General features: G+C 42.3%; 1 protein-coding gene and 1 long non-coding RNA gene across 7 annotated transcripts in view; one reads left to right on the forward strand and one right to left on the reverse strand.

Annotated features, from left to right (window-relative positions):
• LOC112231482 (GTPase-activating Rap/Ran-GAP domain-like protein 3) overlaps positions 1 to 7,815 on the forward strand; it is a 155,329-nt gene extending 147,514 nt beyond the window's left edge. For all 6 annotated transcript variants that reach the window (XM_042311751.1, XM_042311754.1, XM_042311752.1 and 3 more), the window contains 3 exons: positions 47 to 265; positions 3,700 to 3,814; positions 4,551 to 7,815. In XM_042311751.1, the coding sequence (XP_042167685.1) occupies positions 47 to 265; positions 3,700 to 3,814; positions 4,551 to 4,719 (503 nt within the window). In that variant the 3' untranslated portion in view covers positions 4,720 to 7,815. The remainder of the gene's footprint in view (positions 1 to 46; positions 266 to 3,699; positions 3,815 to 4,550) is intronic.
• A 3,092-nt stretch (positions 7,816 to 10,907) lies between these two features.
• On the reverse strand, positions 10,908 to 18,973 carry LOC121841651. The gene is made up of 2 exons (XR_006080687.1): positions 18,609 to 18,973; positions 10,908 to 14,630 (listed from the first exon to the last, which is right to left on the reverse strand). It is a non-coding gene; the product is annotated as an uncharacterized LOC121841651 (long non-coding RNA).
• Positions 18,974 to 27,865: the final 8,892 nt, after the last annotated feature.

Genomic DNA, 27,865 nt, shown 5'->3' on the forward strand with positions numbered 1-27,865 from the left:
CCATTTCACGCCACCACCCCCTATCTTACCCGTCTCCCTCTCCCAGGTGAGGCACAGTGTAAGCATATCTTCAAGATCCCCCTGAGTAACCTGGTGGGCCGCAGCATCGAGAGGCCCCTCAAGTCCCCGCTGGTCAACAAGGTGGTGACGGGCCTGACAGCACAGGTCCCCGCGGGGCCCCTCATGCAGGGGGCTTCACACACCCTGTCACTGTCCCGCATGGAGATCAAAGAGATTGCCAGCCGCACCCGCAAAGAGCTGCTAGGTGAGACACCAAGACTGGAATGTACATACACACCTCTGACTACACACACACACACTTGACAGGGCATTCAGAAAGTTTAGTGGACTGAATAATATGAGTCACCCCCTTCTTCCCATCAGTGTTCATGGTCATTTAGCTATTTGATAAACTTGTTATCTAATACACCTACAGGTGACAATGAGATATACAGTTTACGCTGAGTGTAAAAAAACATTAAGGACACCTTTCTAATATTGAGTTTCACCCACCCCCTCTCCATTTGCCCACAGAACAGCCTGAATTAGTCAGCGCATGGACTCTACAGGGTGCTTGAAGCATTCCTCAGGGATGCTGGCACATGTTGACTCCAATGCTCCCCACAGTTGTGTCAAGTTAGCTGAATGTCCTTTAGGAACATTCTGAATACACACGGGAAACTGTTGAGCGGTGCACCTGCTACCATACCCTGCTCAAAGGCACTTAAATATTTTGTCTTGCCCATTCACCCTCTGAACTGCACACATACACAATCCATGTCTCAATTGTCTTTTAAAGCCTTCTTTAACCTGTCTCCTCCCCTTCATCTACAGTGATTGAAGTGGATTTAACAGGTGACATCAATAAGGAATCAAATCAAAGTTTATTTGTCATGTGCACCAAATACAACAGGTTTAGACCTTACAGTGAAATGCTTACTTACCAACCAACAGTGCAATTTTTAAGTAAAACATAGGTATTAGGTGAACAATAGATGATAAGTAATGAAATAGAAAAAAACAGTAAAAAAACAGTGAATAATAACAGTAGCGAGGCTATATATAGGCACCGGTTAGTCGGGCTAATTGAGGTAGTATGTACATGTAGATATGGTTAAAGTGACTATGATTATATGATAAACAGAGAGTAGCAGTAGCGTAAAAGAGGGGTGGGCTAGTGGTGGGTGGCGGGACATAATGCAGATAGTCCAGCTAGCCTATGTGCTGGGGCAACGGTTAGTCAGGCTAATTGAGGTAGTATGTACATGAATGTATAATTAAAGTGACTATGCATATATGATAAACAGAGAGTAGCAGCAGCGTAAAATAGGGGTTTGGGGGGGACAGTGCAAATCATCTGATTACCTGTTCCAAGACTTGGTGCTCCGGTACCGCTTGCCATGCGGTAGTAGAGAGAACAGTCTATGACTGGTGTGGGTGGAGTCTTTGACAATTTTTTGGGCCTTCCTCTGACACGGCCTGGTATAGAGGTCTTGGATGGCAGGCAGCTTATCCCCAGTGATGTACTGGGGGGTACGCACTTCCCTCTGTAGTGCCTTGCGGTCAGAGGTCGAGCAGTTGCCATACCAGGCAGTGTTGCAACCAGTCAGGATGCTCTCGATGTTGCAGCTGTAGAACCTTTTGAGAATCTGAGGACCCATGTCAAATCTTTTTAGTTTCCTGAGGGGGAATAGAATTTGTCGTGCCCTCTTTACGACTGTCTTGGTGTGTTTGGACCATTCTAGTTTGTTGGTTATTGTGCACACCAAGGAACTTGAAGCTCTCAACCTGCTCCACTAAAGCCCCGTCGATGAGAATGGGGGCGTGCTCGGTCCTCCTTTTCCTGTAGTCCACAATCATCTCCTAAGTCTTGTTTACATTGAGGGATAGGTTGTTATTAGGGCACCACCTGGCCAGGTCTCTGACCTCCTCCCTATAGGCTGTCTCGTCGTTGATCAGGCCTACCACTGTTGTGTCGTCTTGCAAAATTAATGATGTTGTTGTTGTCGTAACTGGCCACGCAGTCGTGGGTGAACAGGGAGTACAGGAGGGGTCTATGCACGCACCCCTGAGGGGCTCCAGTGTTGAGGATGAGCATGGCAGATGTGTTGCTACCTACCCTCACCACCTGGGGGTGGCCCGTCAGGAAGTCCAGGATCCAGTTGCAGAGGGAGGTGTTTTGTCCTAGAAACCTTAGTTTAGTGATGAGCTTTGAGGGTACTATGGTGTTGTACGCTGCGCTGTAGTCAATTAATAACATTCTCATGTAGGTGTTCCATTTGTCCAGTTGGAAAAGGGCAATGTGGAGTGCAATAGAGATTGCATCATCTATGGTTCTGTTTGGGCGATATGCAAATTGGAGTGGGTCTAGGGTTTCTGGAAAAATTGTGTTGATGTGAGCCATTACCAGCCTTTCGAAGCACTTCATGGCTACGGACATGAGTGCTACGGGTCTGTAGTCATTTAGGCAGGTTGCTTTGTTGTTGTTGGGCAGAGGGACTACGGTGGTCTGCTTGAAACATGTTGATATTACATACTCAATCACGGACATGTTGAAAATGTCAGTGAAGACACCTGCCAGTTGGTCAGCACATGCCCGGAGAACACGGCCTTGTGAATGTTGACCTGTTTAAAGGTCTTACTCACGTCGGCTACAAAGAGCATGATCACACAGTTGTCCGGAACAGCTGATGCTCTCATGCATGCATCAGTGTTGCTTGCCTCGAAGCGAGCATAGAAGTGATTTAGCTCATCTGGTAGGCTTGTGTCACTGGGCAGCTCGCGGCTGTTCTTCCCTTTGTAGTCTGTAATAGTTTGCAAGCCCTGCCACATCCGACGAGCGTCAGAACCGGTGTAGTACAATTCAATCTTAGTCCTGTATTGGTGCTTTGCCTGTTTGATGGTTCGTCAGAGGGCATAGCAGGATTTCTTGTAAGCTTCCGGGTTAGAGTCCGGTACTTTGAAAGAAGCAGCTCTACCCTTTAGCTCAGTGCGAATGTTGCCTGTAATCCATGGCTTCTGGTTGGGGTATGTACGTACGGACTTCCTTAGATTTCGTGCACCAGCTGCTGTTTACAAATATGCACAGACTGCACCCCTCGTGTGCTGTTCTATGTAGCCAGTGCAGCGTATATCCTGCTAGCTGAATATCCATGTCATCATTCAGCCATGATTCCGTGAAACATAAGATGGTACAGTTTTTGATGTCATAGCTGGATTCACCTGTTCAGTCATGGAAAGTTAATGTTTTGTACACTCATTGTATTTAGTATATGTTTCCCTCGCGGGAATTAAACCTTCAACCCTGGTGTTGCCAGCACCATAACCTGTTCCAACCCACTGGAACAATCTCAGCATTGGAACCACAGTGATTGTAATGCTATATACTCCTTCAAAGTGGTTTAGTGAATGTCTGTGTTATGGTCGGTTCTTTTTTTTTAACCTTTATTTAACTAGGCAGGTCAGTTAAGAACAAATTCTTATTTTTAATGACGGCCAAGGAACAGTGGATTAACTGCCTGTTCAGGGGCAGAACGACAGATTTGTACCTTGTCAGCTCGGGGATTTGAACTTGCAACCTTTCGGTTACTAGTCTAACACTCTAACCACTAGGCAGGGTAGCCTAGTAGCCAGAAGTGCTCTTACTGAGCAGTTCTGGTTATGTTCCTTACTGAATGGTCTTCTGTGTCTCATGCTCAGGCCTAACCGAGGAGCCGGGCGGTAAGTCCGGCACTGTCAAACAGAGGAAGATGAGCAAGAAGACCACTGAGGAAGAGCCAAAGGCACGAGCACTGACCTCCACTGGCAGTGACAGGTGAGTGACCCAAAGCTAATTGGAGTCAGGAGTCCGCTAACCCGGAGTCCAATCAATGAGACGAGATTGGAAATATTGGTTACAGCTGCACTGCCCTATAAAAAAAAACACTCACAAAATGCGAGTTCGCTATTCACAAGATGCTTTTCCTGATGTGGCCCATGCCTCGATTTAAGAATTGTTGACTTCCATAAACCTGGAAAAGGTTACAAAAATATGTCTTAAAGCCAGTCCACAGTAACACAAATTGTCTATAAATGGAGAAAGTTCAGCACTGTTGCTACTCTGCCTAGGAGTGGCCATCCTGCATAATGATCATGCTGTTTAATCAGCTTCTTGATATGCCACACCAGTCTGGTGGATGGATTAACTCAGCAAAGGAGAATTGCTCAATAAGAGGTGTGTAAAAGAAATGTGTGCACAAAATTAGAGAAATAACCTTTTTGTGCATATGGAACATTTCTGGGATCTTTTATTTCAGCTCATGAAACATGGGACCAACACTTTACATGTTGTGTTTTTTTTGTTCAGTGTATATATTTTTTAAAGGCATATTTGCTAAAAAGCTAATAATATAATAATATATATATAATAATATAATAATAACTAGAAGTTTCTCATTTATGTGAACGGAAGATTTGCGTAAAAATTCTAGTCTCATTATTTCAAGTGATATGAGTGTAAAATGTTATGAAGGAATGATTCAAACTGATGGGCATGCTCTGTGTCCAATCAGGATGGGCTCTAAGTCGGGCAACACGGACTCAGACGTCCAACGGCACTGCTCGTTCAGCTCGGATGATGCGGCGCAAGAGAAAGCAGTGCTTCCAGAGGAGAGCCCGCCATTGGCCAGCCCCTTCAATCTCTCCACATCCTTCGATGATGATGTCCTGGACCTAAAGTGAAGACAATCCCATCATGCACTTCTCCTCATCCCCCTCTCCTTTCTCCTCCTTCGGTCATTTTGTTTTGGTTGGGTTTTTTGTTGATTTTTTGTTTTGTTATCTCCTTTGTCTGGGTCTTCATCCTCAGGAGGAGGAGGAGGAGGAGTAATTGTGTAAAGTGTGTGTGCGTGTTTCATAAGCATTCGGTCCCCGCAGTCAGTATGCGTGTCTGTGTGTTGCACTGCAGCGAGTAACCCAAAGAAAACGAGGTCATTTGAGGTGGTGTGGATTGTTCAGAGTACAGATGTCATTATGCGGCGAAAGGTTTCATCTATAAACAAAAACTGAATGTAAATCTACACACACAAGGCACAACAAATCTACACAAGGCGCAACAAAAAAAAACGTTTTGAAACAGCACCCTCGCGAAGTGGCTACGGCTTACCTTTTATTGTATAATCTGTGATTATTTCCAATTACACTTTCAAATATAGTATAATATATGCATATTTATGTGTACATCTATTTATACATTAAGATGCATACACATTGACAGACATGAATACCTTTATAGATATATTATAATAGACATTTTATTCACATATTTAGTAAATGTACGATGTTTTATGCTCTCCATGTCTGTCAGTCTTGTTCTATTTCCTTCCCAACTCTGTGTGCAGGTATACAGGACTGGACTAGAGGCAGAGTTTCCCACAAGTGCCACATCCCCACATCCTCCACTAAACTACAACTCCCATCAGCCACCAGTCACCTCTCCTCTAATTGGCTGGTCTCTGACAGTAGCAGTCATAATCATGTATCCCTCTGTAGATAACACCCACAGTGACTCTGTGAGCTAGGTTTTAATACGCATATAGTCAAACACACCCACACCTCTAGGGCGTCTAAAAGCACCTACTGTCCCGTCTCTGGCTATCCCTGAGAATTCATGGGGTCCACGTCCTCACAGAATATACTCTCCTATACACAGACAGTTAGTTTACTGTGGCCCAACACAGTTTAGTCAGGGGCCAATTGGCCTGTTAGCGCATCGCCTTTACAGTGGGCCTTTACAGTCTGTCCACTGTTGGGCCGCTATCGGCTGCCAACAGGACGCCCTCGGCTTCTGTGCTTTATAGTGGTATGCAGATTCTTAGCCACCAGTTGTTCACTTGTTAGTTGGGTTGGAGAATTGATCAAGTGGCCAACTACTTCCATTTAGGAGTGATGTAATGAGGTAACGTAGCCTATTCCCTATTTAGTGCACGAATTTAACCAAGGCCCGTAGAGCTCTGGGTAAAAGTACAGTGCACTATATAGGGAAGAGGCCGCTATTTGGGATGCAGGCAGTGGATGAGAGACCAGACAGATGGTAGGTACTGTAGCCTACCTCAGAGTCCTTATAGGAGCTATTTGGTAGAAGGAATTATCTCCTCTCCAGCTGTTCACTAGGAGCAAGGCATAACTCACCAAGTGCAATGGAACATTACATGAAACACAAGAGTTATGATGCATGTAGAGCGAGTCAGCTGAAACAGCACAGAGGAAGCCATAACACTTAACCTCCTCTGGTACCAGAGATATAGTAACCAAGCCCAATGAGTAATCAGGCCCAATGATTAGGGTGATATCAGCCTATCAGTACACGGGTCAGCGGTCAGACATCAATCAACCAATCAAATGTATTTATAAAGCCCTTTTTACATCAGCAGATGTCATAAAGTGCTGTACAGAAACCCAGCCTAAAACCCCAAACAGCAAGCAATGCAGATATAGAAGCACGATGGCTAGGAAAAACTCCCTAGAAAAGCAGGAACCTATGAAGAAGCCTAGAGAGGAACTCTGTGGGGTGGCCAGTCCTCTTCTGGCTGTGCCGGGTGGAGATTATAAGAGTACATGTAAATTCAAGATGTCAACATTTCAAGATGTTCAAACGTTCATAGATGACCAGCAAGATCAAATAATAATTACAGTGGTTGTAGTGGGTGCAACAAGTCAGTACCTCAGGAGTAAATGTCAGTTGGCTTTTCATAGCCGAGCATTCGGAGGTCGAGACTGTAGGTGCAGTAAAGAGAGAGAGAGAGTCGAAAACAACAGGTCCGGGACAAGGTAGCATGTCGAAGATCTCCACCGCAGGAGCCCGAGGGGGTACAAAACCGGATAGGAAGATCACATCTGTGACTCAACCCACTGAAGTGACTCATATCTAGAGAACCATGGGAAATGTAGGGTCAACACTATGTAGCGTACTTGAGGTAGTCTCACGGTCTCGTGATGAGGTAGCCCTGCCTGCGACTTCAAAATCAATGTCACTCTCGGCCCTAGAGGGAATTTCCTATTGGGGTAACGGGCTAATGTTTAGGACGTTGCTTTCTCCCATGGAAGACCAGGTTCAGATCCCACCCTGACATACCGGAGGATATTGTCTTGGCAGTGTCTTATGCTGCATCATCCTGAGTAGTGTTAGGGATGAGACATTGGCTAAAGTACCATTTTGGCTATGTTGTTATTACTACTCGACAGGTCAAGGTGATATTGCTGAGAAGTACACGTATTAGGGAAAGTTATTGGCTAAAGCATGTGCATCCGTTCGGCTACGTGGAGAGCCCTCTGGGTGGTCGGCTTGCGACATGGCACCCCTCTTCTGATCTTGCATGAGCCCCCCGCTACCTTTTTATCTCTCTCCCTCTCTCATTCTCTTCTGTTACTCTCTGCAATTGCCTGTCTCAATGTGGCCTCCTTCAACATTATTACTCAAAACTGGAGAGATGAAAAAAGGGAATAAATAGGAGTACTATTATTGCAATGGAATTGTACTTATTTATTATGCTGGTTCTTACCATGAGTGTAGGTGAATGGGGGTGGGATGTCTGGTGGTTTGAAGGTTTATAATACAGCTTCTATCACTTTGATCGTTCTCCCTGTTTCTCTCCGTTGTTTTCTTTGGCCCTGTTACGTTCACACCGCCCCGACTCCTTGATGTTTTCACAGTGGTTTTTGTATCTGAATCAATATTTACTGTTTAGGCTGTTGCTCAACCTCTCTGTGATATGAAAACGGAAGAAAAAAAAAACACCAAGTGTCTTAAAAATAATGTATCGCCATCGTTTTTAATGCCAAGTACTACTTGTAAATGTGTGTGTTTCAAATGTGGCCTCAAATGAAACTGAACTATTATTATTATTAATATTATTATTTGAAAAATTGTTTCAATTATTTGAACAAGTGCTGTAGACCACTGCTGTGAAAGTAGTCAATTCTGCTCATTGATATGTAATAAATATTTATGAAATTTGAAAACATTTTGTTTGTAGTCTTCCTAATAATGGAATTGTTATTTTTGGCGCTGTAATATAAAAAATAGCTGGAAACCTGATATGTACCACACTCTGTAAGGATCTACCTGCTTAAACATTGTAGCTGTTTCCTGGAGTCAAATGGCCAAATTTCTCCTTTAGTGGTCTCATGGGTGGAATGTTAATATTTTTCATAATTAATATAAACTTGCAGAGAATCTGGTGTTTCTATGTCAAATGGTTTGTTATATTTCAGTCTTCTGTGATTTATATAAAGTGTAATATTGGGATGAAACTCTGACATGGTACAGGTGTCTTATTTCTTTTAAGCCCGTAACCATTTGTGAGGTGTATATTTTTGTTTCAAAGTAGATTTGTTTTAGACTACAAAGAAACCTTATGTGTGACCCTGATTTAGCCCACTGTTGTAAAATGTTACCTTACACTTTGTCCTCTCCCGTAATCCTTTAAAACCTCTGAATTATTATCAAACAATGTCATACTCATATACCAACCTAGAAAGCTGTCTGGCTCTTTTCTCTTGGCCTGTCCCAAGTTGTGGCCCTGATTTGAATGATTCATACATGAGCTTCAGCTAAAAGCAATTTAAAAAACATGCCTCTTAGACATAGTGTTGCTATTATTTAGCATGGCCAAACATTATAATAGAGAGAGCGTTAAAGAGAATGGAACCTTGAGATTTGGGAGAGTTAACTCAATGTGAGCTGAGCTCCGCTGTAATTAATTGTGTATTCATGATTATGTTCCAGTTTATTTTACCTCGGAGAAGGTTTCTGTGAATAGAAGGATATCATGTACGTGTTCGTCCACTTTGTTTAGCATTCACAGCAGAGCCAGTACTCAAGTGTCTCAGAGTAGAAGTGGTGACGCGGGATCAGTAAAACCCAATGAATGGATACATCTCCTCTCGCATCGTCCAGTTTATGACAGAAGAGAAGTGGTGAAGGGAGGATGGATGGTGGGAAGATGAATGATGACGAAAAGGGCCTCGCTGCTCAAACAAAACTGTATAGCTTCAGTTTTATTCTCACTCACTAATCTCAATCTGTCACTTCAGTCTTTTTTCATCCTCTGTTCCCAGGTAAATTGCCTGGAGACCCACCCTCACCTCCCAATTCTGGCCACCAGTGGTCTGGATCATGACATTTAGCCCCCACTGATGAGATCCCCACAGGGTTTGAGGATCCACCTCTCTCATATTAAGTACTTTCTTTGTCATTCATGTCTGTTTTCTCAACTAAATTCTATTTTATTCGTTATGTGTTGTTAGCCTACACATGCATTTCAGTCTATAACTGCTTTGTGAGTATATTAAATGAAATTAACAAGTTAATGACCCATGTTCCACAAGAAGAGCAACATTTTCACATTTCAATCTTAAATATTGCTTGGATGGTTTTCACAGGGTGGTCATTTATGAAAGAATTAATAAATTATTGTAAATACCTTTTTGCTATTTGTAAGTTCAACATTATTCATTATTTGCTTCCAGAGGCAGTGTGGAATTCGGTACTGAGTGTTGCCACCGAGTACAAACGATTTTTTCGTGCTATGTGCTTCAGCACTCCACGGTCCCGTTCTGTAAGCTTGTGTGAACTACCACTTCGCTGTTGAGCTGTGTTTGCCCCATAGACATTTGCACTTCACAATAATAGCACAGGGCAGCTCTAGCAGGGTAGGAATTTGACAAACTGACTTGTTGGAAAGGTGGCATCCTGTGACGGTGCCACGTTGGAAGTCACTGAGCTCTTCAGTAAGGCAATTGTATACACCTGTCAGCAACGGGTGTGGCTGAAATATCCGAATCCACTAATTTGAAGGGGTGTCCACATAATTTTGTGTATATATAGTGTGTTTTGATATTTTTGTGTAGTTTTTGTTCGTTTTGGACTTCGGTAAAGGCTTTTTCGGTTGTTTGGGCACACAAACAATTATCCAGGCCAGCAGAAGTTCGGGAGCCAAAGTCTACGCCCCTTCGTCCTTGATTGGTCAACTGTAGGGATTCTTCAATAAAGTCTTTGTCATTCAATGAGACATGACTAGTTTTTATACACATTCTTTCATTGAGAAATAATGCACGAAACAACTTAGTTAGATGCAAATTTCGCGACTAAGATCTCCTTGGCAAAAATGTTCAAATGAATAACAGATTTCATGAGTTATCTTAGATTAAATTAGATTATTTTGAGGAAGTGTACACTAGCTATGGCGTCTCAAAATGGACAAACAGTACTATTGCCGCTTCTTTGTAGTTTTTTTAAAGGAGTAGGAGAGCACACGTTCTGTTTGCCTAGCCAACTTCGGATAGCCGCCAGCCGAACTGAAGCATGCCTTTAGGGGGTTTGCGTTTGTGTGCAGCTGAAATTAAGCATGCTGATGCCTTTAGTGTTAGGGTTGCGTAAATTCGAATCTGGTATCAGGATAAATATAACAATGAGTCACCGATTTTATACTATGTATTTTTTATTAGCTAAGTAATAAATGGCAAATGCAACTTTCGTATATACGGGCTCACTGTAATACCACGCAGGGCAGAACAGGGAACTGACAAGACGTATGTAAAACAGTATTCTTTATACTGTGATAGACATAGTTCCAAGACGTCTGTTGGCCTATCACAGTAGAGACTGGGCGTGGTTTAAACTTGCCCAGCCTATTGCAGGCGCTCAGGCGGGTCCCCGCCTCTTGGCGCTTCTTGGAGTTCTCCCTCCTCGATGTATAGATCCTTACTGTTCTGGTATCGCAGCCTAGTTAGAACAGTTGCTCAGTTCCTGCTATTGTGTTGTTCAGTATTTTTCCATCTCAGTTAAACCTCGTGATGACCACCCCTCCCTATCACAACTTTGTAAGATACAGCAAGTCACACCATGTGCTCAATATTGTTACATACAAACACAAGGACAAAGCATCTGCTGGGCTGTTATCTACAGTTTTGCAACATCCAGGTCACACCATGTTCCTCAGTTCTTGTCACACACAAACAGGCAAGTAGCAAGCAGTTGTTTAATCTCATAATGATGCTCCAGTGCACAAATGCAGACACCTCACACAACCAACATCAGATGATATTTAATCATATATATACTAATGGCTATAATGTAAAACACAGGATCCAACAATCCCCCTGTTGACACCCTCCAGGGTGTCACTCATTATCCTTATTTCAGTGGTCCCAACATAGTAATGTGTTAATAGCATTTCATGAAAATAACAAGTTTATTATTAATAAAACATTATTATTATTATTTCTTTTTTACAGAAAAACAGAAAATAAAAATCAACCAAGAAAAAAGAAAAATCAACAAGTGGTATATGCTTTTGTCTCCCCCTTTTGACAGAAACAGGATAAGACTTTATTGTTTATTGACATGTAAAGATGTAGGATAAATCTTTGGTCATGGAAAACAGATTAAAGCAGAGCAAAGCATTATTATAAACCATCTGGTCCTCTCAGCTACTCCTATCCTGCACCAGGTGGGCACCATGCTACCCAGGGACTCCAAACCTTCACAACAGGGAGAACAAACATACTGGAAAGAAAACCTATCATAAAAAATGTATAACAAGGAACTGTGGTGGTGTAAAATGTATTCTACTACCTCACCCACAGCATGCCATGAGTCATCCTCAGTCAGTCTTATCCTCCCCTGAAAGCATGCTTCAGTATCAGCATCTCCAACTGGAGCATCAAGCAAAGGCATCATGCCTGAAGCCTTCACCACATCTGTAACAGACTTCTTAAAACACGGTATGATGCAAGCAGCACAACACATCAATAACAAGAATACAAGAATTAGGGTCAGAAATCCAGTAACCACCATACCAGTGTACTTACCAAACCAGGCTCCCAACCAAGAGAACAGTCCAGACTCCTCCACCCCCGCCATGGTCCTCATCTCACCAGATAGTGCATCAAGCCCACTAAGGGCCTTAGATATACTACCATCTGGACTGGTGTTATTAGGAATATACGTGCAACATTGTTCACCGAACATCTTGCAGACACCCCCCTGACTGGCAAAAAGCATATCCAAAGCAAGTCTATTCTGGCTGGCAACCCTAGATGTGGCCTCAAGCTGTTCAAACATACCAGTGAGTGCATCACGGGATTAATTCACAAAACGCTGTTGATTATAGTAGATATAATTAATCCATGCAGTCTGTCTAGCATCCACTATGGCTGGATCCATAATAGGTAGTAAGTGCCAGAGTCCATCATTCCTACCCAAGGCCTGAAACTCATGAGGAACCCCCACTGGCACTCCCAACAGGTTAGTGTGTATGTCAACTACATCCTCTGTCCATGGAGCACTACGTCTATGTCTCCCATGGGATGGAATGTTTTCAGGTCCCCTGGATACAGAACCCAACAGCTGCTCAGCAGTAACATCAACAATGGTCAGTGGAATTATCAAACTGGTCAGAGCACACGTACCTTGCCAGTATCCTCTAAGAATGGGTCTCAGCACTCTTTTGGGTCCACAGATCCACCACACATCAGCCAGACCACTAGTTTGGTTTAGGCCTGTAACTGGCCAAGTGGAATTAATGGTTATGTTACTACTGCAATCAGCTTCAGGCAATCTCCCATAATCAATGCCATTACCTGTACCCGTGATGCAACTGTAATTGCCCCCATATGCCTTAACACCCCAAGGGGCCCGATGAGGAGGTACTGTAGGAAACACAAGGCTCAAAGAGGAACAGAGAGTTGAATTGGGCTAAACCTGGTAAAAAACCTCAGAATACACAACCACCCCTCTCCTTTTCCTATAGCAAATGGGTGTGAAGCCAGAACAGGTCTAGCATGACCAATGTTTCATGTAACTCATGCAGTCCTTTCTTTTCAGGGTCTTAGCTGTATACCTCATATAAGACAGCCACAAATTGTCCCTACCATCAAAACCAGTCTCAGTGCCTAATTGATCAATAGCTGAATAGTCTCTAACATTAATTACCTGAATGGGATTTTTAACACAGTGGTGGCAGGTTCGGTCCAGGGGTGGTAGAGGAGTGTGTCTGGCCCTGGTTCGTCTGGGACCTCTGGTTTTGGCAGCACCTTAATAGAAAACACACCCATCGTGTCTGTCCCGGTCCTTTGTAGTCCGAGGGTGTAAGTGTCTGCATCAGAGAGCTTAATAGTTTTGATGGTTAGTAGGATTTCATCACCTTTACAAAGTTCAACAGTGCTCCCAGGTTTTCCCCATATCATGGAAAACCTATCCACCTTTGTGGGATCCCCTATGCTCTAAGGATACCCTCTTCTCCAATCCCAGAACTGTCCCAAGTCGGTTATCATGTAATCCCCATACGGACACCCTCCCAATTTAATATAATTTAATTTATCATTTTCGTCCACTTGTTCTGTAGACATGCATTCACCACTCCACGGGTCAGAACCTGGAATCCACTGGTACCTCACCATCTATTTCCATCGATTTCTCCAGAGTCCTGGAAATAAGGCCTCATACACAGGGAATTAGACAACAGCCCCATAAAACTAAACAGCCACACAGGTGAATGTAGCCCATAATACAGTGATCATAATATATATATTTTTTTTCATTTTCCCAACATACTATCAAATTATATTAGTCAGAGAAGTATCCACCCCAGAGTTTTCTGCAAACCCGTGAGCCAGGGTGGTCAAACCAGCTGAGGCTTCGGGCACTGATTCGTCCAGAGTTGTGTTATTTGGGATGTAAGCACAAACATGGTCCTGATAATCACGCATACTTCTCCCTTTTCAGACAATAACATATCTAATGCAATTATATTCTGCCAAGCCATCAGGCTGGTTGCTTCAGTCTGTTCTGCAAAACCTTTAATAGCATCTCTGGTATAATTGTTAAAGCGCTGTTGATTATAATAAATATAATTAATCCAGTCCACGTCCGTGGAACCCCAATGTTATCAATGTATACTTTGTCCTTCCATACTGGGTGAGTGGATTCATATAGCCCTCTCTCTCCAAATGACCTATGACCTGTGCCCACGATCAATATGGGAACCTGCACCGATATATCCCATAATGGCTCAGTGTCCTAGACTGGCATGTAGTTAGAGACTCCATTTTGGTCTACATAAAACTCCATTGAGAGATCCTTCCCAACCTCTACTCTAACTTCCTGTCTACCCAGATCTAGGGATCTCTTATGCTTATTTTGGAACAAAATCCTCATCGTCTAAACCATGGGTCAAATTACCACTCTCCGCATACTCAGGTAGGACGTGCTGTATCAGGAATATAGCACCCACGATAAGACAGCTCAGACGAACAGCTTCCATGTGAAGCCCCACCCTTTCCCCGAGAACACATCACTTAGCAAGAGCCAGACACATCTTCACTTCTATGAACAAAAACAGGGGTGACAGGACAGGGAGGGTTACTTCATTCGAGAGATGGCCCCCGGAATTCTGTTAATTCCAGTTCTCCTCTCGAACACTGTTTATTGTTCGATAGTGTCAGTGTGTCTTACCCTCCCGCCGTGCGATATGAATCCGGGTAGCTTTTCAGCTAGCTGTCACCTGGAGACCTTGGTATGGTCCCCCCAACAAGCCTCTAGGACTGGATTGAGTGACTTCACCTGTAGTTCACCTGTAATGCATAAAATCCTGGACATACAGGCTTGGTTAACAAACAGTTCTCATATGTTTTATCTGATTATATCTTTACTTTCTTATCCAATAGGCCCCATCCTATCCTAGACCACAATTTACCCATCCCCCTTTTGATACCTGGCTCTGCCCAGGTAACAACCTTACCTACTCTAAATAATTACTTAGGTAAGATTAGTATATTATCCTTCTGTTCTGACATTATCATGTAGGAGCGCCCCTTTCATTCTCCACATATCCAATTCTCCCTTTTGTCTCCACTCAGTAACTGTTATCTTAGCTCGTCCTGGCGTCCCTTCTAAAACTTCTCCTCTCTGCTCTCCAACCTTCAAGGTCTCTGCAGTGCGGGGGAGGGCTCTTCTGTAGCTCTTTTTCTCATGTTTCCAAATCTGAACTAAATGTCTCACTGTTTGGCTTTATCTAAACTCATGGATTTTTTTTAGAAAAACATGTCTATGGTGGCACTTTCTAAAGTCCTTATATATGTTAATTAAACTCCACTATAATTCATTTACCTTAAAAAATTATTATTATTTTTAAATTAAAATATTTATTTTTTAAACAGTATTACCCATGACCACAAATTCATTATTCAAATGGCACCCACTTGTGGCTGATCAGACCACCCGGGAGAGTCATGAAAGCAGGTCAAAGGTTACACCATCCCCTTACATTCGTGTTCCATACCATATTAGACATATTAAAAGAACCCTTTATCCTTAAAATAAAATTAAACATTTTGTGTAATTAAAACTCATAAAATAAAAACTCATAAGGTTCCATATGTTAGCGTGCCTCTTTAAAATACCTTTGCACTAAAACAAATAGTTCTAACAATTGTTTTATGTGTATCTATTTGCAAACCTTAATGGATAATCAAGACTTCCAGACCTTTTTCAATTTGGTCGTTTATGGCCGCTATCTCCCCCACTCTCCCCAAGATTATAATCCCAGGAGGCTTCTAAAAGTGAGACACAACACGCCTAACTAGCAATCACTATGCTACTTCGATTCAGAAACTCAATACGTGAACTATAACTAAACCTAATGATAATTCCCCTTTGACTCTAATCATTAATCATAAGTTTTAAACATCGTCTATGTATATGTTTACTTAAATGAACATGCTACCCTTAGATACAATTAACCTGATAACATTATTATCCAATGCCACCCTTAGATACAATTAACCTGATAACATTATTATCCAATGTATTACTTTTTCCCTAAGCCGCAAATGTCGTACATTTCTCAGTGTAAGAAATATGTAATTTAATCCCAGATATTTAATAAAAATGCATTCGCATTCTCCCATGGCTCCTTTAATTTACTTATTTTAGATCACTCCCATCCGTCCCGGAATAAAGAATCCTACTTAAACACGCCAGAACACAATGTTTGACTAAGTTAAATCAAACTCTAAAATTGACCATAACCAGTAAACAGATAAACAAACCACTTTTATCAGCATAAACAGACTATACGAAAACTCACTACTATAATGCTTCAGATGGCAAAATTACTCAGAGACTCACGTTTACATCTGTTAGTTCCTCAAGAAAAAACATTTAAAAAAGAGAGAAAAAAAACAAACTTGCCCCTGTTACAGATTTCTACGTATCAGGGGAAAAGCTCATAAAACATTTCGATGGGCATAAATCGTAATTGTCTCTTCGTTATTTTTTAGAATTCATTTTGATTTAAATAACTGTCTCGTCTTTGGACTTAGCATTTTAATTACGACTCTATTCCCAATACGTTATTCCCTTGTCTAATTAAAACTCCTAAATAATCCATATATGAGTGTACCCCTTTAAGATATCTTGTCTCTGGGAACATGGAAATCCCCTTAACCCAAACGTTTACTACAAAAACAAAACCTAATAATTATGATAATCCCCTCAAACTCAAATAATTCATCTCGATGTTTCATGTTTTATTCGTGTTTCTCCAAATTGTCTCCCCAAAATACTTATTAAATACCCAGCCATTAGACACACACACAACTGTGATAAACGTCTACTGTCTCTGCGGGCCTTTCATTGTTCCCCATAATGAAAACAGATTCTAATGTTAGTATACCTTAACCTCCTGTTTAATTTCAATGGTGTTATCTGAACAATCAAACCACAATCAATAACCGGGAAGTACTTGTGTAAATTAATTAAAAGAACAAAATAAATCTGCCTTATTTCTCAGCACTTGGTTAGAACACCACTCGCTTCTTACATCGACCACACCCGTCGCCCCGTACCTAGTGTATATCTTATCTATTACTCAGTGGCTCAATTAATGTTTAACGTAAGTATGTTCAGATGTTGATTATGTAATTCTACAATATTAGTATAGTTCAAACCTCATAATATAAATCTACACACAGAATATTACATTAATAGAGTTTAACACTTTTTCCAACAGTCATGCACACCCCCTCAATATTCAATTTACACCATACACACACAAATCTTCATTCACGCCAGTAAGCTTCAATTTACACCATACACACACAAATCTTCATTCACCCCAGCAAGCAGACCAGTGGGATACGCAATGGCCCCACCTTCTGTCCATTCTCTGTACAGCTTCTCACCCCATCTCTTCCACTCCTTACCCTCTCTGCCTTCATTCAATTCTAGAGTGGACTTCAGCGTTTTCAACACCTTTTCTATTTCCAACGACATTTTATGTACACTACAATACTGTCAACAACCTATGCCTTTACTCAAACCCAAGTGGTACCCTTTCCCTACGGCTAAATCGCCCCCCAATTAGGTCTAAAGTAAGAACTCAATTATGCACTGTGGGTCCCCTAGGGTATTAAGTAGTCTAGTGTCCCCCGGATTATCACCTTTACTTCAATACCAAATGTACAAAATAAAAAATACAATCACTCCATATGACTAACGTGTCGACCGGATCACGTTTCTAGAACAACCTAATGTCTCATTCAAACTTGGTAGTCAGTGCAACGACTTTACTCCCCGGTGTACTTCACACGCACCTATGCTTTGTTAGGACCTTAGAGAGACCCTTTCCCAAAGGCTAAATCGGTCTCAAGTCCGAGTAATCAATTTAAATATCCGTCATTCACACTTGGCCCTGCCTAGTACATCACATTCGCATCATATGGCTTTCCAGTCACACTTTGGTGGTCACTCGTTACCCACCACTCATACATGTAGTCCTAGACTATCCAGTCACACTTTGGTGGTCACTCGTTACCCACCACTCATACATGTAGTCCCAGACTATCCAGTCGCACTTTGGTGGTCACTCGTTACCCACCACTCATACATGTAGTCCCAGACTATCCAGTCACCACTTTGTAGTCCCAGACTATCCAGTCGCACTTTGGTGGTCACTCGTTACCCACCACTCATACATGTAGTCCCAGACTATCCAGTCACCACTTTGGTCCCAGGTCACTTTGGTGGTTACCCACCACTCATACATGTAGTCCCAGACTATCCAGTCGCACTTTGGTGGTCACTACATGTAGTCCCAGACTATCCAGTCCACTTTGGTGGTCACTACCCACCACTACATGTAGTCCCAGACTATCCAGTCACACTTTGGTGGTCACTCGTTACCCACCACTCATACATGTAGTCCCAGACTATCCAGTCACACTTTTATAATCAACTAGAATGAATCATACATGTAGTCCCAGACTATCCATTCAAGCTTTGGTGGTCACCCATTACCCACCATTCATACATGTAGTAAGAGTTCTCTGTTATCACCTACCAGCCAGGCATACCAGTACATCCCATACACAATGCACCATTAAGTATTGTTGATCAATAATAAAATTGCAGTTGCCAATGGAGATATTACTTTCTCAACTATATTCCAATATCACATGTCACAATAGTTTAAATTTAGTAACTTACATCAAACAGGTGTCTCACAAAACTAAATTTGGATAAGTCCAATGTGCAGAACTTTAGTTTTTCACAACAGCTGTCTGCTTACCTTCTTTAGTTGACCGGTCAGGATTTGTGAGACACACCGCCCAACGACAGTACTGGCCAATCGGCCGGACAATTTCCAGCGTCGTCCTTCTACCAGATCACGTCGGTGGTCACCAAATTGTTAGGGTTGCGTAAATTCGAATCTGGTATCAGGATAAATATAACAATGAGTCACCGATTTTATACTATGTATTTTTTATTAGCTAAGTAATAAATGGCAAATGCAACTTTCGTATATACGGGCTCACTGTAATACCACGCAGGGCAGAACAGGGAACTGACAAGACGTATGTAAAACAGTATTCTTTATACTGTGATAGACATAGTTCCAAGACGTCTGTTCAGTATTTTTCCATCTCAGTTAAACCTCGTGATGACCACCCCTCCCTGTCACAACTTTGTAAGATACAGCAAGTCACACCATGTGCTCAATATTGTTACATACAAACACAAGGACAAAGCATCTGCTGGGCTGTTATCTACAGTTTTGCAACATCCAGGTCACACCATGTTACTCAGTTCTTGTCACAAACAGGCAAGTAGCAAGCAGTTGTTTAATCTCATAATGATGCTCCAGATAAATATATTAAAATGAGAAAACAACTTAGATTGTTATATATTAGGGTTGTACGATTTGCACCGCCATACTTACCGTAGTTGTATATGCAGAGCATGGGTAAAGTGTGTGTTGGGATGTCACATGCTACATAAATGGTTGAACTGAATTCCTGTCTCCCATCTCATCATTACTGAATTGTCGAAAAGAAGTGTTTAAGAAACCCATGAGACATAACAAAAGATTGGTGACGAGTAAGGTCTAGATTCAATCAGATCAAGCGTTCACCGGCAATAGCAGACACCCGCAAAGTGGATGATTTGGTGGTATTCGAGGTCCAACTGTGTTCGAGCCATCAAATCCGTGAGCAGCTGCTCTTGCGATCATTGTCAGAAGACGTACCCAGCCCACTTGCGTTAAAAGTTCAGATCGAGAAAGTTTAAGCTATGTAGAAATAATTACACCTAAACTGAAAAATCATTAAACAAAATAATGAGGGTTTCTATCATCCTAATCGAGGTGTAGATTACATTTCACATTCCAGTGTTTGAACTTGTAAACAAGGCTGCGTGGGGTTTCTCTGAATGCAACTTGGTGCAACCAATGGCAATGTCCACTTTAGGCATGTTCCACGTCCGACACTGCCAAAACAACCACTCAGCGGATGTCGGCTAAAGCGGATCTGATTGAATAGAGCACCGCGTTTTAACCTACAGGTTTGTCAAGTTTAGAACTGTTATTTTCCGTGGTACAGTCTAGGCTAATGTTAGCACAGTGTATTGCTAGCAGAGGCAAGTGCATAGTCGAGCTTGCTAGCTAAGAGATAGTTATCTTCGTCAATGATGGCAGAAAAGGATTTGAGACCAATGTCTGAGTGTGAAAATAACCTGATTAAAAAGGGAAGAATATACAGTGAGTAAAGGGAAATACATTTATTCAACTGTGAAGACAAATTTTGTAATTAAAAACTGCTAAATGAGCAAACTTAAGGATGGAATGTCAATGAGTGAAGTAAATGAAGGAGCCTATTGACAAATAAATATGGCTGGAATTGTTGGAAACATTGGAAAGTTTGATGAAAGTATTGAGCAGTGGAGTTAATCAGCAGATTCCATCACCATCATCTACCATCCTCTGTCCAGCTCCCTTCGCTCAAGCCATGAACTGACAATTTCTCCACCTTTGGAGGATGCAGCTTTCAAAGACTCGGTCTCTATTGGTTAACCTATCATGATATATTGCTTGTTTGTTTTTTGCTCTTTGAAGCGCTTTGAAATTCTGTGAAAAGCACTATAGAAATTTAACCTTTTACGACTAGGGGGCAGTATTTAAAATTTTGGATAAAAAACGTTCCCGTTTAAACAAGATATTTTTGTCACGAAAAGATGCTCGACTATGCATATAATTGACAGCTTTGGATAGAAAACACTCTGACGTTTCCAAAACTGCAAAGATATTGTCTGTGAGTGCAACAGAACTGATGTTACAGGCGAAACACAGATAAAAATCCAATCAGGAAGTGCCGCATTTTTTAAAAACTGCCTCATGCCAATGACTCCTTATACGGCTGTGAATGAGCTACGAATGAGCTTATGTTTTCTACGTATTCCCCAAGGTGTCTACAGCATTGTGACGTATTTTTACGCATTTATGTTGAAGAATAGCCGTAAGGGACCACATTTAGCAAGTGGTCACATGGTGGCTCCCGCAGAAAATCTTGCGTAAAGTACTGAGGTAGCCATTTTTCCAATCGCTTCTTATGAGAAACCAATTGTCTCAACGGATATATTATCGAATAGATATGTTAAAAACACCTTGAGGATTGATTCTAAACAACATTTTGCCATGTTTCTGTCGATATTATGGAGCTAATTTGGAAAAAAGTTTGGCGTTGTAGTGACTGCATTTTCCGGTCGATTTCTCAGCCAAATGTGACGAACAAACGGGAGCTATTTCGCCTACAAAATTTTGCTATCTAACTGGGAGTCTCCTGAGTGAAAGCATCCAAAGTTCTTCAAAGGTAAATTATTTAATTTGATTGCTTTTCTTATTTTTGTGAAAATGTTGCCTGCTGCCAGCAGAGCCTAGCATAGCATTATGCCATGATTAACTTACACAAATGCTTGTCTAGAGTTGGCTGTAAAGCATATTTTGAAAATCTGAGATGACAGTTTGATTAATAAATTGTTATTATTATTATTATTATTATTATTATTATATACAGAATGGTTTGAATATTTTGTTGTTGCAAATTAAACTTGTGTCTACATTTTTTGTGTAATGAGGCCAAAGACATTTATTTTACTACAGTGGCTTGCGAAAGTATTCACCTCCCTTGGATTTTTTTCTATTTTGTTGCCTTACACTGAAAAATTGTGCGTGCATAACTATTCACCCCCCCATGTCAATACTTTGTAGATCCATCATTTGCAGCAATTACAGCTGCAAGTCTCTTGGGGTATGTCTCTACAAGCTTGGCACATCAAGCCACTGGGATTTTTGCACATTCTTCAAGGCAAAACTGCTCCAGCTCCTTCAGGTTGGATGGATTCCGTTGGTTTACAGCAATCTTTAAGACATACAACAGATTCTCAATTGGATCGAGGTCTGGGCTTTGCCAGGCCATTCCAAGACATGTAAATGTTTACCATTAAACCACTCGAGTGGTGCTTTAGCAGTGTGCTTAGGGTCATTGTCCTGCTGGAAGGTGATCCTCCGTCCCAGTCTCAAATCTCTGGAAGAATTTCCCTGTATTTAGCGCCATCCATCATTCCTTCAATTCTGACCAGTTTCCCAGTCCCTGCTGATGAAAAACATACCCAAAGCATGATGCTGCCACCACCATGCTTCACTGCGGGGATGGTGTTCTCAGGGTGATGAGAGGTGTTGGGTTTGCGCCAGACAGTGTTTCCCTTGATGGCCAAAAAGCTCAATTTTAGTCCAGAGTACCAGAGTACCTTCTTCCATATGTTAGAGGAGTCTCCCACATGCCTTTTGGTGAACACCAAGCGTGTTTGAAATATAGTTTTACAACCTCTTACAGCTACTCCCCCCTACTTTTTTCAATTTCCGCCTGAAGACATACCCAAATCTAACTGCCTGTAGCTCAGGCCCAGAACCAAGGGTATGCATATTCTTGGTTTCATTTGAAATAAAACAGTCTGAAGTGTGTGTAAATGTAAATTGAATGTAGGAGAATATAACACAATAGATCTGGTTTAGATAATACAATGAAAAAAACCATACGTTTTTTCATTTTTATTGTTGTATCATCTTTAAAATGAACAAGACAAAACAAACATTCAGATAGGATGATGGGGACAATTTCAGTGAACATCATAAGAGGGCAACAGTACTTGTGCAACGTTTCAGAATGATAACTTCCAAAATGAGTGTGCTACATGACATTTATCATGAAGTCGCCTAGGTGTCCCACACAAGTAGCCCAAATGTACCCAAGTGGCCAAATTGGTGGCCAAATGTGTTATATCAAACAGGCTCATAGAATGTGTTATGGTTGTTACAGCAAGAGGTAACTTGCAACAACATAGAAAGGTAACATGTCAAGGTATAAGAGTGATATTCTTCAGCCTCATCCGAAGAGCTTTGGACATCTCATCGCAGCGCGGGTTATGTCCCTGGGAGGGTAGATACCTTCCCTGGATGGTGTGGGCGCTGCAGACGACGCAGCGGTTCAGCCCTCGGATTGAAGTGTATCCGTAAGCCGAGTTGGTGAGGGTATCAGGGAACGCGATTGTTCCCTTCCTGTACCGTTCCTTCCCCAGTATGAGCATTATCTTGTCTTCTCGATTGGTGTACCTATCCGCGAGGTACCTACAGCCCATGTTGTATATGTGGTAGATGTGCTCACCCAGTAGGGTATCGTTCTCAACAAAGCTGTTGATTTCGAGCTTACACATCCAGCAGTTGTGTTTGTCAACCGTATGTGGAACGTGGCACATGTTGACAGACTCTCCAAGTACACCGAAGTTTGTGGTGGTGTCGTACGCTAAAGAGCTATCGGTTTCGAGGCATCCCCAGCTGTACTCATGTCCAGGTCCTTTCCTAGTAAACAAAGGAGTGCTATCGATAGACCCTGCCAGTTTTAGATGCTTCAGCTTTGTCTTGAGACGGTTAACAATCTCAGGGCATGCGATATAATGATCTTGGCCTGGTGGTGATGTACAGATCATACCTGCGATTGTAACGTAGCCATCAATTGGAGTACAACATGAAGCATACCGCTTTGGAACCTCAGCATCCCTTGTAGGATGGTAAGCTCCTTTTCACGCCCCCTGTACTTGAGCTTCACATATCGACACTGTCCTTCCCCGCGCAGCACGTGTTCCTTTAAACCAGGGTCACCTCTTTTGTATCCGGAGAGTACTATGTTACAATCGGTACACTTATACGTGTCGTACGTCCCAGCCACGTCTTTCATGCCATTAGGGTCTTCCAGTAAGTCATATTCAGTCCTCCAACCTCTGCAACAGTGTTCGGGAGTGGTGTATTGAGGGGTTATACACCGGTTACTGTCCACATCCAGCTGATGTTCGGATACGGTCACAACCGTTGCAACTCCCTGAATTATCTGCACTTCTGGGACACACTCGGGTGTAGTACCGCTGCAGCTTGGGTTCTGCATGGTTCACTATGCTCCAACACTTGTTGTACAAGGTACAGACGGTTTGTGTACGGTACACTGATAGCACGGTCCCTTTATACACACACAAGTAGCCATATTCCTAAATTGGATACATTGACTCTGATTGGATTTAATGACTCTGGTTGGATACATTGACTGGTTGGTTATAACGATACTGGGAGGATATAGGACTCTGAGTGGATAACAAAACCTCTGGTGAGAACACTGGCCTGATGAAACCTGTGATTGGTACCCAAGGGGGTTTCGAGGTATGATACAACGTGTGACATGTGTACTATGAACCATAATAAAGAATGACAATAGTGGGTTAATGTTTATTACCTTTATTGACAATGTGACACAAACACTACGGCACAATCTGATATTCTGTCAGTGTGGGTGTAAGGTACATAGATCGACACACTGTGGCCTGTACTACCAACTAGGTGTCATCATTTCCACACCGTACAGCAACAAGTCTTCCTCATCATACTCCCTCTTCAAAAGTACTTCTCCATAGTGAGCGGGTATAACCCTTTCCATTCCTGAAATGTAATCTCTGAACACCACAGTCACATCTTCATATAACACCATTCGAAGGGTATTGGCATTGTTGAGCCTGGAATGAAGTTCCAAACCCTCTGGTGTTTCATACAGACCACGTTCTCTACCCTTTAGGGCAACTATCCCAAACCCTTTAGCTGTAATGGTAACCGTGGTAGTATAGTTAGACCCCTTGGGGGGTATTCTGGACATCAATAGGTCACAGTGACTTACATCTCTAACCTCCACTGGGAAACAGTCAGAACCGGAACAGCAATAGGTCATAGTTGACCCAGACCCGTACAAGTATATCTCACTGTGGGTTACGTCAAGATCCACTACCAGGTCCATTACAACCGAGCCCTGAGCGAGACTCTGGTGGATAGTTTTAATGTTATTATCCACCCTGATTATTGTTTGCTGGGATGCAATGGAGACAACCTTAACTCCTTTGGGTGTAGTTACAGTCATGTCATCCAGACCAGCACAAACTAGGGCATCCAGTTTCTCCCTCCACACCTGGGCGTTAAACTCCTCCCCTTCCTTGGCAGTGAGATCCTTGTAGGCACTTCGATATACTGTGTCACCGGTCACACTGCATGTCAACATGATACCTTCTGGGTCAATGGACACGGCTGAGCTCCCCTTCTGGTACAGCACCGCTCCGTGCAACAACAGTCCATGGTCTGTCACAGAGCATGCACGCTTTATGTACTCTGGTTGAGGCACCAAGCTAGTCTCTGGTCGTAGGACTAAGGTAATCTCGTCCACGTCCAACTGTTGACTAGCACTCACAGTCACCCCCATAGTGCCATGTGCTACCAGAAGAGACAGGGTCATATGATCCTTCACAGTAACGGATTAATTTGTACCCAGTTCCAGTGTACTGAACTGGCTCCCCTGCTTTAACGCTACGTGGGAATTGTCACCTAGGTGCAGGTCCATTCGGGTTTCCAACACCACGTTAGCAGATGATTCGGCCGCCTTGATGCACTCTATGGACACGGGAATGACTGTAATATCACGGCCAGTTATCCTATTCCTCTTCACATCTCTCATTATACTTATCCGCAGCTCCTTCTCTGGACTCCCGATTATCATGGTATTGACACCTTGGCCACCAACTGTGCAAGCCTTAGTGTGTTCGGATACAAGGAAAACATTGGTAGCGTTTATTGCACCTTTATAAATGCCTGTGCCATCCACTATAATCAAGGCAGGCATGTCGGTCTTAGCCACCAACATCTTAACATAATTACTTATGTCATCGAGCTTCCTCCCTTTACGTGAGGGTATCTTCACCACAGGAGCATTTGCGTACAGCACTATGTCTTGGCTTACTGGGCCCCGTTTCCTAAACACATAGGGGTTGACGACAGCTTCTTTGTCTGTGCCAATATACCTGCGGGTAATACACTGTCTCAAGCTCCTACATTTACCCATGAAGATGTTAGCATCTGTGGTCCTGTTTGTGATTAAAAATGGGCGGCCGTTTCCCGGTACATCAATGTATCTGGAACATTTACGTGATTCCTTCATCCAGCCGAGAGGTTGTGATATTATTTCGGCTTTGTACGCATTGACCGTCAGGGCTCTCAGTTGCGGTTCCATAAGAGGATCACCTACTTCTGTGGTTACTGGCACGAACCTCTTTCTTTCGATCGCGTCTTCTATATATCTGTTCATGTTGCCACAGGGATCAGTGGCATTGGGTATAGTCCAGTCGTAAAATACACATTCTTCGTTGGTTGGCAATGTAGCCACCTGTCGCGACAACGCCTCCATGAACTTCTGAATCCCAGATTGGTTGGGGTTGCTACAGTATCTACAGCCAATTGGTAACACAGTTGCTGAGTCTCAATGTTCCCTATGTATACCTCTTTCAGGGGCACACTGTGCTCCATTGAAAATTTCACCTGATACATAAAATCAAATCAAAATCAAATCAAATTTTATTTGTCACATACACATGGTTAGCAGATGTTAATGCGAGTGTAGCGAAATGCTTGTGCTTCTAGTTCTGACAATGCAGTAATAACCAACAAGTAATCTAGCTAACAATTCCAAAACTACTACCTTATAGACACAAGTGTAAGGGGATAAAGAATATGTACATAAGGATATATGAATGAGTGGTGGTACAGAGCGGCATAGGCAAGATACAGTAGATGGTATTGAGTGCAGTATATACATATGAGATGAGTATGTAAACAAAGTGGCATAGTTAAAGTGGCTAGTGATACATGTATTACATAAAGATGCAGTAGATGATATAGAGTACAGTATATACATATACATATGAGATGAATAATGTAGTGTATGTAAACTTTATATCAGGTAGCACCGTTTAAAGTGGCCAGTGATATACTCTACATCATTTCCCATCAATTCCCATTATTAAAGTGGCTGGAGTTGAGTCAGTGTGTTGACAGCAGCCACTGCCAACACACTGTAGATGAGGATTCCAATAAAGAGATATTAACCATAAGGTGTTAAATATTGGAATTACTAGGAGTGAGTAGATAAGGATTCCAATAAAGAGAAATTAACATAAAGTGTTGAAGATTGGAATTATTAGGAGGGGCAGGAATTTATTATAATGGGTTGTAATCCCTCTAAACTGCTTTCTGAAGAGATGGAAGATTACCGTTATATGAAACAAAAAGATCGAAGGAATGTAGATTTCTGTCCTAAATGGGAAAAAAGGTATGGTTTTGACGGACGCCTAGATGTCGAAAAGTTAGAATTTCTGATAAGACAAATATACAAGGATTGTGACAAAGATGTGAAGAAACAGAGTAAACTAGGTTTAAACGTAACTAGGGCCTGGCTCTCGGAAGCTAGGAAGAGAGTGGAAAAAGATAGAAAAAAAAGAGACGAAAAGAGCCAAAATATTCTGCCCTCTGCTCCCATAGCTGGAAAAAGTGATCAATTGGGTGGGGGTGGGGATCAAAACCTATACCCTCCTCTAATAGACCAAGCTTACAGGGATAATCGATGATGAGGTGGTGGTGACTCAGAAGAAAGCAAAATTACCGCTTCGTGCTGAGCCCCCCCCCCAGCTTATGACCTGGGAGCGGATGGCGTGAATACAGAGGAATTGATTAGGACAGTATTGAGAAACGTGTAGTCAGAAAAAGAATTGGTAGGGACTCTGACAGGACTCTGACAGTAAAAGACGAGGATAGGACAGGGATGGAAAAATATCAGACGCTTTCACCAAATCAAAACCGATCGGGACTACTTAGAATGACTTCTGATATGGGAGAGAGAGCAAGACCGCAGCATTGGAGAAATTCTCAGATTTATAGAGGGGAAGAAGCCAGTGCAGAGAAGGAAGAAATGTACCCTCTGATAGAATTACCTAACCCCCAGGCGGGAGAGGATGATCATGAGCCAATTGTTCGGGTTTACAGACCCTGGACACTGAGGGATGTAGAAAAGGCAGTTGAAGGGATCCCACACCCTAGAACTGGAATGGCAGGTTTTGAGAGAGATCTGAATGGACTAGCGT

The sequence above is a fragment of the Oncorhynchus tshawytscha genome, linkage group LG33 (assembly GCF_018296145.1).
Source record: "Oncorhynchus tshawytscha isolate Ot180627B linkage group LG33, Otsh_v2.0, whole genome shotgun sequence".
Lineage (NCBI taxonomy): Eukaryota > Metazoa > Chordata > Actinopteri > Salmoniformes > Salmonidae > Oncorhynchus > Oncorhynchus tshawytscha.